Source organism: Engystomops pustulosus, chromosome 4 (genome assembly GCF_040894005.1).
Source record: "Engystomops pustulosus chromosome 4, aEngPut4.maternal, whole genome shotgun sequence".
Lineage (NCBI taxonomy): Eukaryota > Metazoa > Chordata > Amphibia > Anura > Leptodactylidae > Engystomops > Engystomops pustulosus.
This window is the reverse complement of record NC_092414.1, coordinates 176,146,788-176,162,883: the sequence shown is the minus strand read 5'-3', so window position 1 is coordinate 176,162,883 and position 16,096 is coordinate 176,146,788. Positions and strand designations below refer to the sequence as shown.

At 41.4% G+C, this 16,096-nt stretch overlaps 1 protein-coding gene across 5 annotated transcripts in view; it reads right to left on the bottom strand.

Annotated features, from left to right (window-relative positions):
- Positions 1–16,096, bottom strand: part of ANKDD1A (ankyrin repeat and death domain containing 1A) — a 42,913-nt gene that overhangs the window by 5,079 nt on the left and 21,738 nt on the right. For 3 of the 5 annotated variants that reach the window (XM_072148632.1, XM_072148631.1, XM_072148630.1), the window contains exons 2-14: positions 12,444–12,547; positions 11,360–11,458; positions 10,996–11,094; positions 10,452–10,556; positions 6,811–6,909; positions 5,351–5,449; positions 4,077–4,175; positions 2,928–3,026; positions 2,706–2,804; positions 2,321–2,419; positions 2,145–2,240; positions 1,869–2,070; positions 1,515–1,646 (exon numbers count right to left, since the gene is read on the bottom strand). In XM_072148632.1, the coding sequence (XP_072004733.1) occupies positions 1,515–1,646; positions 1,869–2,070; positions 2,145–2,240; positions 2,321–2,419; positions 2,706–2,804; positions 2,928–3,026; positions 4,077–4,175; positions 5,351–5,449; positions 6,811–6,909; positions 10,452–10,556; positions 10,996–11,094; positions 11,360–11,458; positions 12,444–12,547 (1,431 nt within the window). Of the gene's footprint in view, positions 1–1,514; positions 1,647–1,868; positions 2,071–2,144; positions 2,241–2,320; positions 2,420–2,705; positions 2,805–2,927; positions 3,027–4,076; positions 4,176–5,350; positions 5,450–6,810; positions 6,910–10,451; positions 10,557–10,995; positions 11,095–11,359; positions 11,459–12,439; positions 12,548–16,096 lie in introns of those variants that run through there. The other 2 variants (XM_072148633.1, XM_072148634.1) reach the window with 2 other exon arrangements.

Genomic DNA, 16,096 nt, shown 5'->3' with positions numbered 1-16,096 from the left:
TAAACAAAAAAGCAATAAGTGCTGCCCAGCGATCCGCTGTAATCAGCCATACTCCATAAAGACGCAGATCCATCAAATCTTAAAGTTTAGTTCCACTGAAACACAAATAACCCCCATGAGATGGATGCCAAATGGCCAATAGTGGGGAAACAGTTCTTTCCCCAACACTAAATATAGCAGTGGAATAAATTCCTGTATCCCAAGATTCTGGTTCCCAGAACATATGATACTTTTACTTTCAGGCCTCTGTCAAATTTGAACAATGTACCAGCCATCACCAGTTCCTGCGCCAGAGATCCACAGTTTCTCTGCCATCTCTGGGGATGATCACACGAGCCGGTTGGTAAAACAGGGAGTAGCCAGACTGCGGCGATCCGGCTCACTCCCTACACGGGGCTGCAGAGCACGAGCCTGTATCTCCCTGCACTGCAGCTCTTCATCTCACAGGACACAGCAGGGGTGTGAGAGGAGATGTAGCCCGTCAGCCAGCCCCACCTTACTCCGTGCAGTCGACATGGTGTAATCGTGTGCACCTGCAACGTGGCCTTGCCTCACAGGCCGTAGGCTTGCATCGGCTACTGGAGGGGCCACTGTTAAGATACCGGCTACAGGGGTGGGTGGGGGCACTGTTAAGATATTGCATACTAGGGGGCATTATAAGGATCTCTAAGTGATCAAAATAACAGTATTAACTTTGTGATAATAAGGTCGAGGAGATGATGATAAGAGAAGAACCTAAAAGGTTTGTGCTGCAAAATTGTCAAAAATGAGTCGTGGCCAGAAGAAGCTGTCATGGAGGTCTAGGTCTCAGGAGGATTTCTCTGTCATCTTTTTCTATCAGACACGTCCTCTGTGTGTCACCACATTTACAGTAAGTGCTGGTATTACCCATGAGCTCACAATGCTGCTGCATCTCCCCTGTTATTTCTCCTATAAGGGGGAGCTACATGGAGAATTATTGCCATTCTTTTTTCTTGTTTCTGCTTCAGTACTGATGTGCAGAACTTGGTTTTGGTGTTGTATTTATGTAAATGGATTGGTTCTGGCTTGGCGTATGTGTTCTACCTTCTGGAGACATGCAGTCAACACAAAATGTTTGTATTAATGGGTTGATAAAGGGCTTATTGGTCTATAAAACAGCATTTAGAATATGTCAATAGTCTGTCACCCCTCTAGACATAGAGGATGTTAACTTGTCTTTAAAAGGACATCTACCACCAGGTCCATACAGGTGTGTGCCCCCTCTGGCAGGACCTATTTATCTCTTAGCTTCTTATTGCCCTGGTTTCTACAAAAATAGGCTTTTAAAACCAGGCTCATTTGCCAAATTTCAAAGCTTTTTTTTCTTAAAAACAAGGGCAAAGGGAGCTTAAGGAAGAGCAGAACCTGCCAGAGGGGGCACACACAAGCATGTCAGTGTGCTTGACTTACTTAGATACTACTTGGTTTACTTAGTACTTAGAAATACCAGATGTGCTTTGGTCCTCTGCAGAGAAGAAAGAACCACTTATTACCTGCCAGATCTCTCCTCCCAATGCCAACAAGTCCTTCATACAGTCCTTTCACTGGGTTATCTCCGGCCATCACCACGCCATGCAGCCAGACCAGCAGCATCCTGTGCCCATGGTCCTTATAGCTTTTGCTTCCTAGAAAAGAAAGATCATGTTAGCTCCTGTCACAGAAGAGATGATGTCCATCACTACATAGGATCATACATGTATTTGTGAACCGGTTTTATACACCCTACATGGTTATGTCCAGAGATGAGACCTTCATTTATTCAATCTATGATTTTTACAAAGCACCTATAGTACATGTTTTGGCATTTTCTATGTTGTACCAGGCGGCATCAGGTGTGGGCACTGTACCTGTCCACTGCTGCTCTATAGCTCGGATGTGGGCATCTGTGAATTTCCAGTAGTGTGCCAGCTTCTTCCACTCATTGGGTTTCAGGTATTTAGTTGCCAGCCTCCAAATAACAGAGCGGATGTGTTGTGTCTCCAAGCGATGGTCCTGCCTGAAGGTCAAGTGTCTGGCCACCCACGAGTCTGAATCACTATTTAGATTGTCCTGTCATTAGTACAAAGCCAGGTTAGTGAGAGGCAGCACTACAGATGTATATATGACACATATTCCAGTCATACCTTCTCCCATTTGTAAAACCGATCTGCCTTTATAATCATATCTGCCAAGTTGATGTGATTCCCTCGAGCGGCCACATCAAGCGACGTCTTTCCTTGCTGGAGTGTAAAGTGTGATTGTTATAGCCGCAGCTTTAGTGACCTGCATCTACATCTACTAGCAAGAATCAGACGTGTACCTTGTCCTGCAACTTCAGATTTACTCCTGCAATAAGGATCATCTCTGCCATGTCCTGCCGCCCATGTTCTGCTGCTATATGGAGAGGAGTCTGCAGCCTCTGGAAAGACAGGAATGGTCACACATTGGCACTAGGTTAGGAGTCGCCCAAATGCAAAGTGGCAGAATCTGTGCTCATCGTGTCTGAAGGAAAGCCTGAATCGCTGCCATAAACATATATTACAATCTTCTAATCTGTGGGGATGGTGGGTGATGGACCCCCTCCAATCTGATATTGATATTTGTAACACACTAAACCACTCTAACGTGATTAAATAATATAAAAATATATATTTCTGCTATAAGCCATAGATATTGGCATAATATGGAATTTAGTCATCCCTTACATAATCTGTAATGTCCAGGTCACACTCGCTGTCGATGAACAGCTTCACCATGGAGGGAAAGTTCTGCAGGACAGATATGTGCAGGGCCGTTGACTTTTGCTAGAAGAAGAATAAAAGTTTTTGTTAGGACGGTAACTTTTCATCTATTCCAGACATCTAGTTCGTAGTCCCCACGTGCCATGGACTGTTAGGTTGTCCAAGTGCAATAACATTGCAGCTTACATTGTTCACTGCATTGATGTTAATCCCCGCGTCGATGAGCAGCCTGGCAATGTCTTCAAGCCCGTGAAAAGCAGCGTAATGGAGAGCGTTCATTCCCTTCTGTGAGACAATAAAGAACAAATTGTAACCATAATTATAGGGGGCAGTTTAAGAAACATATATTCATGAGAATTAATAAAATGCCTAAAAGATTAAATAGGAAACAATAATGATATGCAATCTATATAATAGACTTGCTTACACCGGCAGTGAATGTCAGTTTTCTTTTTACCCACAAGGTGGCAGTACTGCTTCTTTACTAGGTTTTGGTCACAGTGTAACCTGTTATTAAAGTACATGTACCAGGTTGGATTGTTATCCCCTATTCACAATATGGATTTAAACCAATCACAAGAATGGAGGTTCAGTTCTCACTATTTGATGGAGTGTCAGGTTGAGTATGTGGAGTACAGCACTTATCCATCTCCAACTCTCTCATAGACAGTAAATGGGAGTGCTGGAGATAACTAAACGTTGTGCTCAGCAGTTTCTGACACTCCCATGCTATTAAATGGAGCGATAGAACAAATAGTCAACCTGTTACTCCATCCTATTGTGAGAACAGGACCTCCTTTCTTGTAATTTACCCCTCCCCACTTACTGATCAGATTCTTATCTCCATCCTGGGGATTCTTTCTATAACCCCTTTATGTGATTAATCATATGGGTCTGAATCTATTTAATTACTACTGATAATTAAAATGCACAGTTTAGCTGAAGCAGTCATTTCAGGAGTTCAGAACTCAGTAAATATCTAAAGGCTGCTGTAAAATACAGACAGGGGCGTTTGTTGGGACAGCAGGGGATATCAGTATATCAGGTTACATCAAAGACTAACAAACTTCTAAAGTGAAGCTGAATCAATATTTTAATAAAGTAGACAAAAAAACTATTCTGCTTATGCAGCAAAGTGTGAAAAATGTCTGTATAGAAACACCTTTAGTTTATCAAAGTCTTCATAGGAAAGAATGCAGATAGACACGTTCAGTGTGGCGGCTATAAATGTGCCCATATGTTTATAGAACAACCGTGGTGTCACGCCAGGCTACACTCTACTATGGAATTTACTGCATATAGTCCAGAAACTATATCACAAAAGACAACCTTTACCTCTGTTTGCACATTGACATCACATTCAGCTTCCAAGAGAATCCTGACACATTCATAGTGCCCCCCTTCTGTGGCCAGATGTAAGGCGGTCAGTCCTTCCTGTTCACCAATAAAATAAGTGGTGTCACCAAATTATTTAAGCATTCAATTCCCCATATGGTTCCACTTGAAAACTATACACGATTTCTAACAAACCAAACTAAGGATTTTTTCCCACTAGGCTAGCAATGAAATATTCACATAAAAAAAAAAATAACTCTGAAATAGTGCTGGTTTGCTGATGGGACTGGTTCAGCTAAGTACAGGTGTTCCCCTACTTAAGAACACCCGACTTACAGACACCCAACTTATACAGATGGACCTCTCTACTTGACTTTAGTCCCAGGCTGCAGTGATCAACTGTAAGGTGTCTGTAATGAAGCTTTATTGACAATCTTTGGTCCCATTACACCAAATAAATGTTTAAAATCCAATTGTCACTGGGGCAAATTTTTTTTTTGTCTGGAGCTACAATTATAAAATATACAGTTCTGACTTACATACAAATTCAATTTAAGAACAAACCCAAAGAACCTATTTTGCACGTAACCTGGGGACCGCCTGTACTAGTTCATGTAGCAAGGCTTCTTGAAAGTCTGGCATTGATTTATAAGGAGCAGCACTCTAAAAAGGTGGCATTGGAGGTAAAGTTTTTCCATACAGGAAAACATATTTGCATTGTCCTTTCCAACAATTGTCTGCAAAGGTGGTCCCCACAAGTATACATATCCCCCCTCCTATTAGTACAGCTACGTGGATCCATAGTTTCTATTTACACATAGTACAAGTTAGTTTGCACCTGTCCCATTCATCCGTTTCAATGCAAATTCTGCAGAAACAACCTAATCCAGAGCCATGAAACAGATTTCCCAAGACTTTATATTGAGACTGTATAGAGGTAGGAAAGCGGATTCCCTTCCATGAGCACTAACTGTAAGGCTACATGCACACTGCCATGGCCCGTAGCACGGCAGGTATAAGGCAGCGCGCGGGGAGAGGAGGAGGAGGAGGAGCTGAGCGCAGCTCACCCCCGCCCCTCTCCACAGGAACATATGGGCCACGGCACTGTAATATGTCCTATCTTTTCCCGGGCTACGGAGCGGTACGGTGCCGCACCGTACCGCTCCCGTACAATGCCGTCAGCCCATAGAAGTGTATGAGGGACGTATATTGGCCGTATATACGTCCCCCATACATGTGTGTGAATGCAGCCTATAACTGTATTTCGCACCCACCAGATTTTTTTCATTCAGCTCTACTCCAATCTCAACAATCTTCTGTAAAACTGCTGTATGGCCATTCTTTGCTGCTAAGTGCAGAGCTGTGTTGTCCTCCTGCAATGGAAAGACATATTACTCAGGATGAAGATAAAAATACCTCTATAGATATACTGCTACATTCACACAACTCTCATAGACCTCTATACTTCAAATACATGTAGCATAAGACAACTAGAAGACAAAGATAAGCTAGATGCTACGGATCATACTTTTTTTCTGCAGTGGATGTAGGGGACTTGGATAAATCCCTACGACTACACTACTACTGTATTATGCTGCAGATTTTCCGTAGAAATAATCCACATGGAAAATCTGTGTATAATACGCTGCGAGTGTCTGTAACCTTACTTTGTTATTTTGTATTGTACATGTGGGACTGCTTCTATCTACCTGCAGTTGGGGCAGAATATGACTGGATCTGCCCTGTCCACAGGTCACCTTATACCAAATTCGGTAAGTGTACAATCCCCACCTTGCCCAGGCAAATGGATTCCCACTATTTGATTAAAAGATATGCTAAAATCCTCCAATTTTTAGATGTAAATAATCCTTCTATTCAATGTGCAGCTGTATTTTTCACAATATGACTACAGCAGCAGATTTATTTATTTACATAAATGGACAATGAGGAATTAGTTACTTGTTGACTTTTCCATGACATCTTAAAGGAAAGGATGAGGGATTGTAAAACAAGCACACCGACATACTGGCGTGTGCCCCCTCTGGCAGGATCTGCTCTTCTTTCAGCTCCTTATCCCCTGGTTTTTACCAAAAAGGTATTAAAAATTATCCAAAATGAGTCCAAGGGGCTCCTGTCTCAATTAACAGTTATGGAGCCTGGTGCCCCTCAGGCTTATTTGCATTCGTGTTAAAGCCTTTTTTGGTAAAAACAAGGGCATAAGAAGCTTAAAGAAGAGCAGATCCTGCCAGAGGGGGCACACAGCAATATGTCAGTGTGCTTGGTTTACAATCTTTCATCCTGGTGATATATTTCCTTTAAAGGACATTAGAACAAACCAGTCTTATCAATTATTAATTAATTATCAATCTTATCAATGGCATTTTGGCAACAATGTGTATATTATGCAGCAATAATACAGTAGAAAGGGTATCTAGGATATGTATCAGTATTGTTATAAGAATTTCCCATGCACTGCATACTTTCTTTCTGGATGAACAGAAATATCTAGTTACAGGCAGTATAAATGCATCCAGACTTCCTTGTAGGTAGAGTCCATAAAAGCGTCCAGACGTCATAATGGAGTCTAATCCCTGTACTCAGCCTTCCTACAAGTCGTGTGTAGTGAACATCTTATCACTGCATTATCAGAGGTGAATGTAAATACATTCTCCATAATAAAAGACTGAATAAAAATCAATAGTAATAAAATCTTTAGGACTCTGTATAATGATACCTGGTCCTTCAGGCTATGCTGACAGCCAGACCCGATCAGGAATTCCACCACCTCTAACTTTCCATGTTCAGCCGCCAGGTGAAAAGCCGTCCTCCCGAGCTACAAGAGAAGGAAGTGAAGTGGTATATAGGTTTTTCCTCATCATCTCTTAACAATGGGGGAAACATACAGAAACTGGTTCAAAGGTAAAGCCAGGTCATTACCTACAGCAACCATTCAGGTGATTTGGCCCGGTTCCCATCTCTAAATAATCAAAAGCCATCATGTGACTGTAACCTTTGAATGACTATAATCCCCTATAAGTCCCCTTGGACTTTGTTTCAGGTAGCCATCGTTCCCAGATGAAAAAGATGCAGAACTTTATTTCTGTGATTTGGGATCTGTGACAAGGCCGTGGTCACTTGTGACCTTGGCTTTTCATTGGTTGGGATTCATAGACCCCAACATACAGTATTGCCACAAATGTCACCCCCGACCAAAAACATAATAGGGATGTTGCTGAGAGCCTATTATTTCCTATTACGTACTGCTCAATGGTGCCAACTGTCTTGCAAAAATAAGCCCCATATAAAATGAAAAGCAAAGAAGAAAGCTGGGATTGTGTCACATGATATCTGAATAAAATTCATTGGAGGGAATTTATGAAGCCACTTCTGGCCAGACTTCTGGTGTACTTTGCCCCAAAAAAATGTCTTGCGACGCAATTAAAAAAGCTTTTAGACCAGGGTTTTACGCTTTCCAGCTTATACCCAACAGTACTAATCTGCACCAGAATTCATCAACAGCTTTATAAATCGGGCATAGCACTAGACTAGTGTTGTTGGGCTGTGCATTAGCAAACCCCTTCCCCCATTGCGTTTTATTAGACAACTAGCTGTAGATCCCGGTGTTGCCCGGGATAGTAAATAACTAAATAGCTATAACAAAATAAACCTGTCAGTCAAACACTCACTGGCTGTCTCTCACTCAGTCCCTCACTCTCCCCACCTGTCTCTCTGTCTGCCTGTCTCTCACTTACACTCACTGGTTGTCTCTCACTCAGTCCCTCACTCTCCCCACCTGTCTCTCTATCTGCCTGTCTCTCACTTACACTCACTGGTTGTCTCTGTCACTCGTTCTCCCTGCCCGTCTGTCGGTCACTCACTCTACCTGTCTGTCTGTACCTGACTGTCTCTATCCACCATATCTCACGCATAAGCTGAATTACACTCATTGCCTTTAGTAACCAATCAAAGCTCAGAGCTGATATTAAAGACCTTTGGCAAAATAGAAGCTGAGCTCTGATTGGTTGCATACTGCCACAACACACAATGGCTCCTGTATATAGTGGTTGTCATCTTACCTCATACCTAAGCCGTCTTATACTCATTGTCTATAGTAACCAATCAAAGCTCAGAGCTCATATTAATGACCTGTGGCAGAAGAGCAAACAATCACGTCTCAGCTTCTACCTGCCAGAAGTGTCTGAGAGCAGAACTGTTCTATTTGGCCATGGAAACCAATCAGAGCTGAAGTTTCATTTTTGCACAGCTTTACTGGAACAGCTTTACTTCAGACACTTTGGATAATTCTCTCCCTATGGCTACATGCACACTGCCGTGTGCCCGCCGCACCGTAGCACGGCTGCCAAAAGGCAGCGCGGTGAGAGGAGGAGGAGGTGAGTGCCGCCCCTCTCCATAGGAACATGCTTCCTTTAGAGGACATACACTCAACTTTATATATTAGTTGTACATGTTTTTGTAGGCTGTCCAATGAGGATGATGAGAAGAAGTGTAAAAGTGTAAAATTCAAGAATCCCTTTATCAGATAAAATTAATTTCACCCTTCCAGCTTTTTCCAGGATCTAGGATATAAACAAGGCCCAGCCCTTGTGATCCTGCTGTACTATTTTAGGATCTGCCTATACACTGGATTGGTGTGTAAATACAATAAAACATGTGTCTATGTGCTGCATATGTCTTGTCTTTATGTTATTTATTACAAGGTTTTTTCATTATAGAGAGTTGAATAGGGCTAATATACCAATGACTACATGTAACATTAAAAAGGGGCAAGCAAGATAGAACTAATACAATGGAAACTGCACTAATTCTCCGGAATTGTCATGAATATGTTATATATGATAATACCCCACTAACGTATAGCTTATTAACTTAAAAACAGCATTTCACAGATATAATTCCAACCTGTCTCAATCAGTCCTGGTGTTTGCAATTTTGGTTGCCCCTGGATACGACCATGAATCTTCTGACTATTATTCCCATGAATCAGCTCACAGAACTAGATGGATCAAAATGTGGCACATTTACTTGCCTGACGAAGTTCCCCTAAAGTGCATTGTCCGACGAGAATGCACTGTGCAGCGATTCACTAAAATAGTGCGCCCGATATCCTGCATGTGTCGCTTCCCCGCTCCAGACTGCAAGAGTTCACCTTCTTCTTCCTAGTGCATGTAAGTGCTTGGGCTTGCGACACAATTTGAAAGTTGAATTCCGTGCTCAGTCCGAGTCTGTCTGAACGTCTGATGGCACGCCCCCGATTTCTGTCGCATGAAAGCAGGCACAAACGCGCCAAAATCCGATCGCGTACAACACAGTCCCAGTGCAAACCCCTGTTAAATATTTGTCACAGCCGCGCAATCCCCAGAAATGTTGGAAAGCCAGACAAAAGTGTGCACGTGGACCCTAAGTAAATAAGCCCCAATGTGTCTGCTTAGAGAGTCCCCATCCACACTCTGGAATCTTACACTAACCATAACCGAGTGATAGGAGCTAAAACAGCAATAAAACGGAGTAAAATTCTAAAGTAAACTGAGCAAAAATTATCTTTCTTGTGTAAAGATCACTGGGGATGGGGATTTCGTGGGTAAACCCCTTTAAAGAAGATCTCCCATTAAAAATCGATCATGAAAAACCAGGGACAGTTACTCATAGATCCTGGCACCATGACTGTAGTAATCTTCTAATATTTGTTATCCATAAGGGAAGGGGGTTATGGAGCGCCGAGCAGTAGTAGATAGGAAGGGTGTGACAGCCTGTGAATCTGCAGTTCAGAAGGGCTCTGGGAACCTCCCAAGAAGCTTTTAAAGCTCATCATCATTTGCATGATTTTGAAAGTTGATTTTAGAAGGAATGACCATGGATAACAAAAATAGATTACCGCAGTCATAGTGCCTGGATCCATGAGTAAGTGTGATTTCCTTTAATCATTTTAGCAGTTATAGCAGGTTAAAATTATATTTAACAATTGCCATGTATGAAAACATAACAGCAATATAAGGAAATATAGTGGAAAAGGATATTAGCATGGGGTGTCCGGCCACCATGAGATAGGCCCTCCTTATCTATGACTCCTCATTCCTCAGTGAGTACATACTGTAAAATTCTGTTTGTTTAGTGGACACTCAAAAAAATAACTCCAGGAAATTCTATAACGCTTACACTTCCGCCTATTTTAAACTCACAAAATAAAAACATGTTCCGCTCCACCTGACTTGTTTCCATTCCCTGAACTGCAGAAACACTGCAAAAATATGTTGAAACATCTTCTCAAAGTCACTCAGCCTCCTCATTAGTCAGAAAACTCTATACTTGTGGTATCATATCAGAACATTTGTGAATCGCTAACCTAGTCCCTTTTACCTTATCAGTCTTGTCTAACTTGATGTCCTCCAGATCTTCCATGATGAACTCCATGACTTTGATGTGACCTCTTTCTGCTGCACATTGTAAAAGGTTTAAGCCACTCTGGAAATTTAACAAACAATTATGAATATTTCGGCAGACAATACAGGCATGTCAGATTTGGGTAATACTAGCCATAGCCATCATATGGGTGAACTGTAAGCTCCCATAGACAAGGGTCTATGATTGTCTGAAGATCAGTATAACACGATGGAAACAAGTTGTATTATCATTTCAGGTTAGATAGGTAGAAGACTCATGCACGCTTCATGGTGTTCCATATGTTGACCAACCGCTTCCTACCACTTTTAATGATGAAATTCTATCACATTTAAAGGTAAAGGTACATTCCAACCTTCACCAACAGGACCACAACTAGGGAGCCGAATGCTCAATGAGCGGCCAGATGGCCAAGAATTTATTTTAAGACTGATATGTGTTTACGGACGCGATAACAGATCCATAAATTTTTATACAAATTATCACCCAGACTGAACCTCACCTTGTTCTCACAGCTGATTTTGGCTCCAGCGTTGACAAGGACCTGAATAACCTTAAGATGTCCAAACCAGGCTCCAAGGAGTAACGCATTCATTCCAAACTTGGGATCCAATAAAAGAAAACATTAGAGGAATCTTATGACAAACTGGGCAGTCAATATCTAGTGTGGGTTTGTAAGATTACAGATATAGGTTGCTCCAATGGAAGAAGATCAGGGAATAATAGAAATGTTATGATGCATTAATGGGTATATTGTCACATATTACTAAGTGTTTGGAAAGAACTATTTTTTTTAATATTGATTAATGGTGCTTTTCCAATGATGACAAAAATTTACATGTCAAGCAGACAGAGCAGATACATACACAGTCTTCCTCATCCACAGGGACATCGTGCTCCAACAGCAGCTTGACCGCTTGGTCATGTCCAGCCCCAGCTGCCCAGTGTAGGGCTGTCCTGTCTACCTGGAACATAAGGTGGGGAAACCATGATAAAGTGCCTGTAGAGCGTAACTTCACCAGACATTTACTCAGTAGTTCTCCTATTATAGGCCAAGCTTCTCGCACACAAACCTAAGGCCCACAATAGAAGTCTATGCCACCCCGTCATGATGCGGCCATTTGTCTTTCAATGGAGATGGCAGAGGTGAGGAGCGCTCACTTCTTCTCCACCCGTCCCTGAACTCGCCCGGGATCTGGTCCAGGTGAGCACCAAGAATATGGCCTTCGTAAAGGCCAGGCATGCATGCATGCATGTGATGGTGGAGGGATGGTAGTCACAACATGACACCTTTGATGCCATTTAACAAAGCAATCAACCGGACAGTGGTTGGTGTTCGTATTCCCTTTATTGGTCCCATCTCTCTCCTCCAAATATACATAGGATTTTTAAACATTAAAGGGTCCTTCAGCTTCTGTGTCACATATAAACTACACCTACAGATTTGTAGGTTAAGTGCTGTGTATCATATCCATGTGTGTCTTTTTAATTCATATGCAAATTAGCATTTTAGTGCACTGTGGGTGTGTCCACAATGTGCGGTCTCTGCCAGTTTCACCGTCATGTGCCTACCACTCAGCTTTGAGTGACCGTGCCCTCCTGTGAAACTTTGCAAGACAACATGCACAGGACATCATGGCCTCTCCCATGGTCCACCAAAACCCTTTTGGCACATGAATAAGAATAAGGATTTCTCTGAATTCAAGCCATGGGAATTTCCTCAAGAAATATACACTTATGATGTAGGACACTGTATGTTTTAGTTATTTGTGACCTGGAACCTTGTACAGCAGCTTAACTTTCCATTCATGTATAGGTAATGGAACAACATTTCACAGATATGAATGAGTTCCACTCTTCTCTAACTAGAGTAGACGCATCTCTCCTGCATTAGTTAACCATTGTGAAGAGTAGACTGTGGCAGTAAAGTGGAAGGGACACGGTACCTACACTGTTCTTGGCGCGGACATCCACCCCTTTCTTCATCAGCTCTAGCATCTTCTCAATGTTGTTGGTCTTGGCTGCAATGTGAAATTCTTGCTCAGATGGAAGCACTGAAAGTTAAAAAAATCATTAGGAGATATGACAAGTTTATGACATCGCTCACACATAAGGGAACATTTACCAAGTGGGAAAACAAAGAAAACTTTAGACTGCTTCAACACCTGCAATTGTACTGTAAAATCTGAGCAAATCAGCAACTTTATTATAATTTTGTGGTAATCAAAATGTAACCTTTGTGAAAACAGAGTTTGAAGAGAATCTGTCTGGATTTACTCCACTATACTTTCTGGTAGAGTATTTAATGTCCTATCTAAGGTTCCCTCTTTGGGCTCCCAGTGTACCCACTAATAATATCTCCCAAAGTCAGGAAATGTGACTCTTATTATCCCATTTTCACATAAGATGAGTCAATTTTAATGGTTGCAGGGGTAGTGTTACTTCAGAAGGCCATATCTTTTGTTCTAGAAACAAGTTATTTTTGTCATATTAAAAGAATCTCCTCTTTCAGATCAAACCAGGCCTGTGGTTCTGTTATCTACAGAACCAGAGATACGGGCTGCTAAATACATATTTGGAAATGCAAGATGCAGATAAAGATCCAGCTCCTGCCTACATTTTACTGCCATTATCTGGAGTTCTGCTACAGAAGATAAAAATCTCATAAGAATCTTATCTTTAATATGACACAAAGCATGTTTCTAGGTGCTATAGAACAGAAGATTGGGGCTTCTGAAGTGACACTAACCTTGCAACCCCTAAACTTGACTCCTCTCATATGAAAGTGGGATGAGAAGACATTTGAGGGAATTCTAGAAAGGTCATTTCATCCCTTACCTGAGGGGGCTAGTAGTGGGGTAAAACCTGGCCAGAGGTTCCCTTTAACCAATACAACTTTGCATACAGCATAGGAATTATTGTTACATAATAGTTGATTAACATTATATCCACCGTCATCCATAGGAATAGAAACTTGTAATGCTCAGATATTACAGCAAGTCATAAATTAACATCCTATGAAAAAAGCTTAATGTGTTTGAAGCTTAAAGTCTTATACCAGCACTTAAAAACATTACATTAGAAATGTACATTAACAACAAAGTAGCTGTGTAATAGAATAGGAAACTGTATCAGTATCAATGTATGTGTTGCCATAAGTAAAATATATGGTATGTTGTGGGTGGTGGAGCTGTGGTTATTCATCCTTATATGTTAATCATAGATCTATAGTGTATTATAATTCCGGAATAGATTACTATAACCTGGGTCTCTACAGGTCATACTCGCGGTGGCTAATCCACTCATCCTCTCATATGTTTGAGATCGCAATAACATCCACCAACTCAGCTTGGTTCATAGATAGCTTTGGGTTAACTGCTGGCAAGTTGGTGGCAGCTAACCTGGTGACCTTGGAGCAAATCTTTAAAGGGCTGTTTTATTCTGATATCTGTGTGTCCCTCTAGCCCAAACTGGCCACATCTGGTCCTCCAGCTATCTCAGCCCTGCCCGCCTGAGCTCATTTGAGCTCTCCTCTCCATCAATAAATAATAATGCAATGAAGTCCTTCATATTTTCATTGAATCATTGTAATGTTTTATTTACTTGTTTTTTTACATAGGCATGGGTTATATACTGAATATAGTAAATGGGTATTGGGAAGAACTGAGTTACATATATTAGTCTGGTCCTCTAAAACCATTCCAATTTCTCATGTGGCCCCATGGGTAAATTAAATGCCCATAGCAATGCAAAAGGAAAAACAGGTGTGCTCACCACCAGGTGCTCAATCCAAGAGAGTCTTCTACTTTTGTAGGTGAATGCAAACCAAAGGGAAAAAGTTGATTGGCACTCACGAACTCCGTTAAAATGTTCAGTTTTATTCATACAGAATGAGACAATACAAAAATACAAGGAGAAGGTGCAATACGCTTGTAAATCTGACGCGTTTCAGACCCCTAGGTCCTTAATCATAGATGTCCATGATTAAGGACCTAGGGGTCTGAAACGCGCCAGATTTACAAGCATATTGCACCTTATCCTTGTTGTGTCTCATTCTGGATGAATAAAGCTGAACATTTTAACGGAGTTCGTGAGTGCCAGTTAACTTTTTCCCTTAAATTAAATGCCCACCCCTATACTAACCACTGATGAAGGCGGGGGAGTGCTATAGTAATGTCAGCACAGCCCCCTCCGTCTGCTGGAAGCCAGCAGGACACAGGACATCACAGGAGAACCCGTATGCTGCTGCCCAGGGGTCATGTGACCCGTTTTTACAGGTTAATTACTATATGGGTGACCCTTTTAGGTTCTTATACTTACCCTGTTAAAGTTTGGGATTAGTGGCCACCCCTTTAAACGTATATTGATGATCGGAGACTATGACATCCTTCTAAAATGTCCATACAAAGACATGTACAAATCTAAATATTTATGATGTGCTAGCACACTAGTCCTGCGTAGCCAATCATGTTTGATTACTCCACCATCTGTTTGTGGGGGGCACATACCAAAGATGCTACCGTCTAAGCATTTTTGTTGTTTTCTGTTATTGTACATCAGACTTTACGATCTCTCTGCTTGGACGCCCCAGGGTAAACATAAAAGCCAAGAGTCTTAGACACATCTCAGGCTTTTCTATATCTCATTACTTACAATGCTTACAATCCCCATAGTGATGATATGAATGCCTATAAACCTGTAAAAATATATTACTTTCAATCGCTCAGTCCATTTTACAACTTCACCCGATTATAAATTGTGACTGTAAAAGCAAAAACCCAGCAAATATTGGATCAATAAGATGTTGCATTGAGGGATTTTTTCTTATTTCTTAACACACTGCTTTATTATTGCTGATCATTACAGTATAAATAAAAATGGGTCACAATGTAAAATGACCATTTCTCCTGGATTCGGAGTGGCATCTCTTTCAATGTTTTTCTTGTACTAGTTGGCCGGTGATTTGAATTAGCAGTGACGGCCTGCCATAGTGTGTGATGGCTCTAGAGGACACAGGCACAAAGAAAGAAACACGGCTCGTGCGCACCTCAACCCTCTTATAAGCTTCCCATAAAAGGTCTACATGGCCCAGTACCTGTATGTATGCCAAAATGTTCTAGGCCATATATTGTGGACTTGTTCTTTGATTCGGCATCAAATATACTTATGTAAACAGGGAATACGCTGATAATAATGGAAACTTAGAGTAGGGGGGAAATATCCATCGTTACATTAACTATTACATGCCTCGGATTGCCACAAAAAAAAAAATCTCCTTCAAAGTCATGTGAAAATGAGCACAGTAGGTTCATATTTGCATGAGATAAGTCAAGTTTAGAGGCTGCAAGGGGAGTGCCGTGGTCATATTCTTCAGCAGCCGTGGTCATATTCCAGGACAACAATCTCGTTTCTAAGCGACAACATTTGTGCAACATTACTACATTTGTGTGAAATTACACATACATTTTTAAAAAAAACACATGTAATTAAAGAAACGTATGCATATGAGAGAATACCCGAATAAGTGTTTTTTGAGTATTACATTAATCTCATATATACTGTACGAGGGTGGATCAATAAGTACCCGTGTTTGACAACAGTGG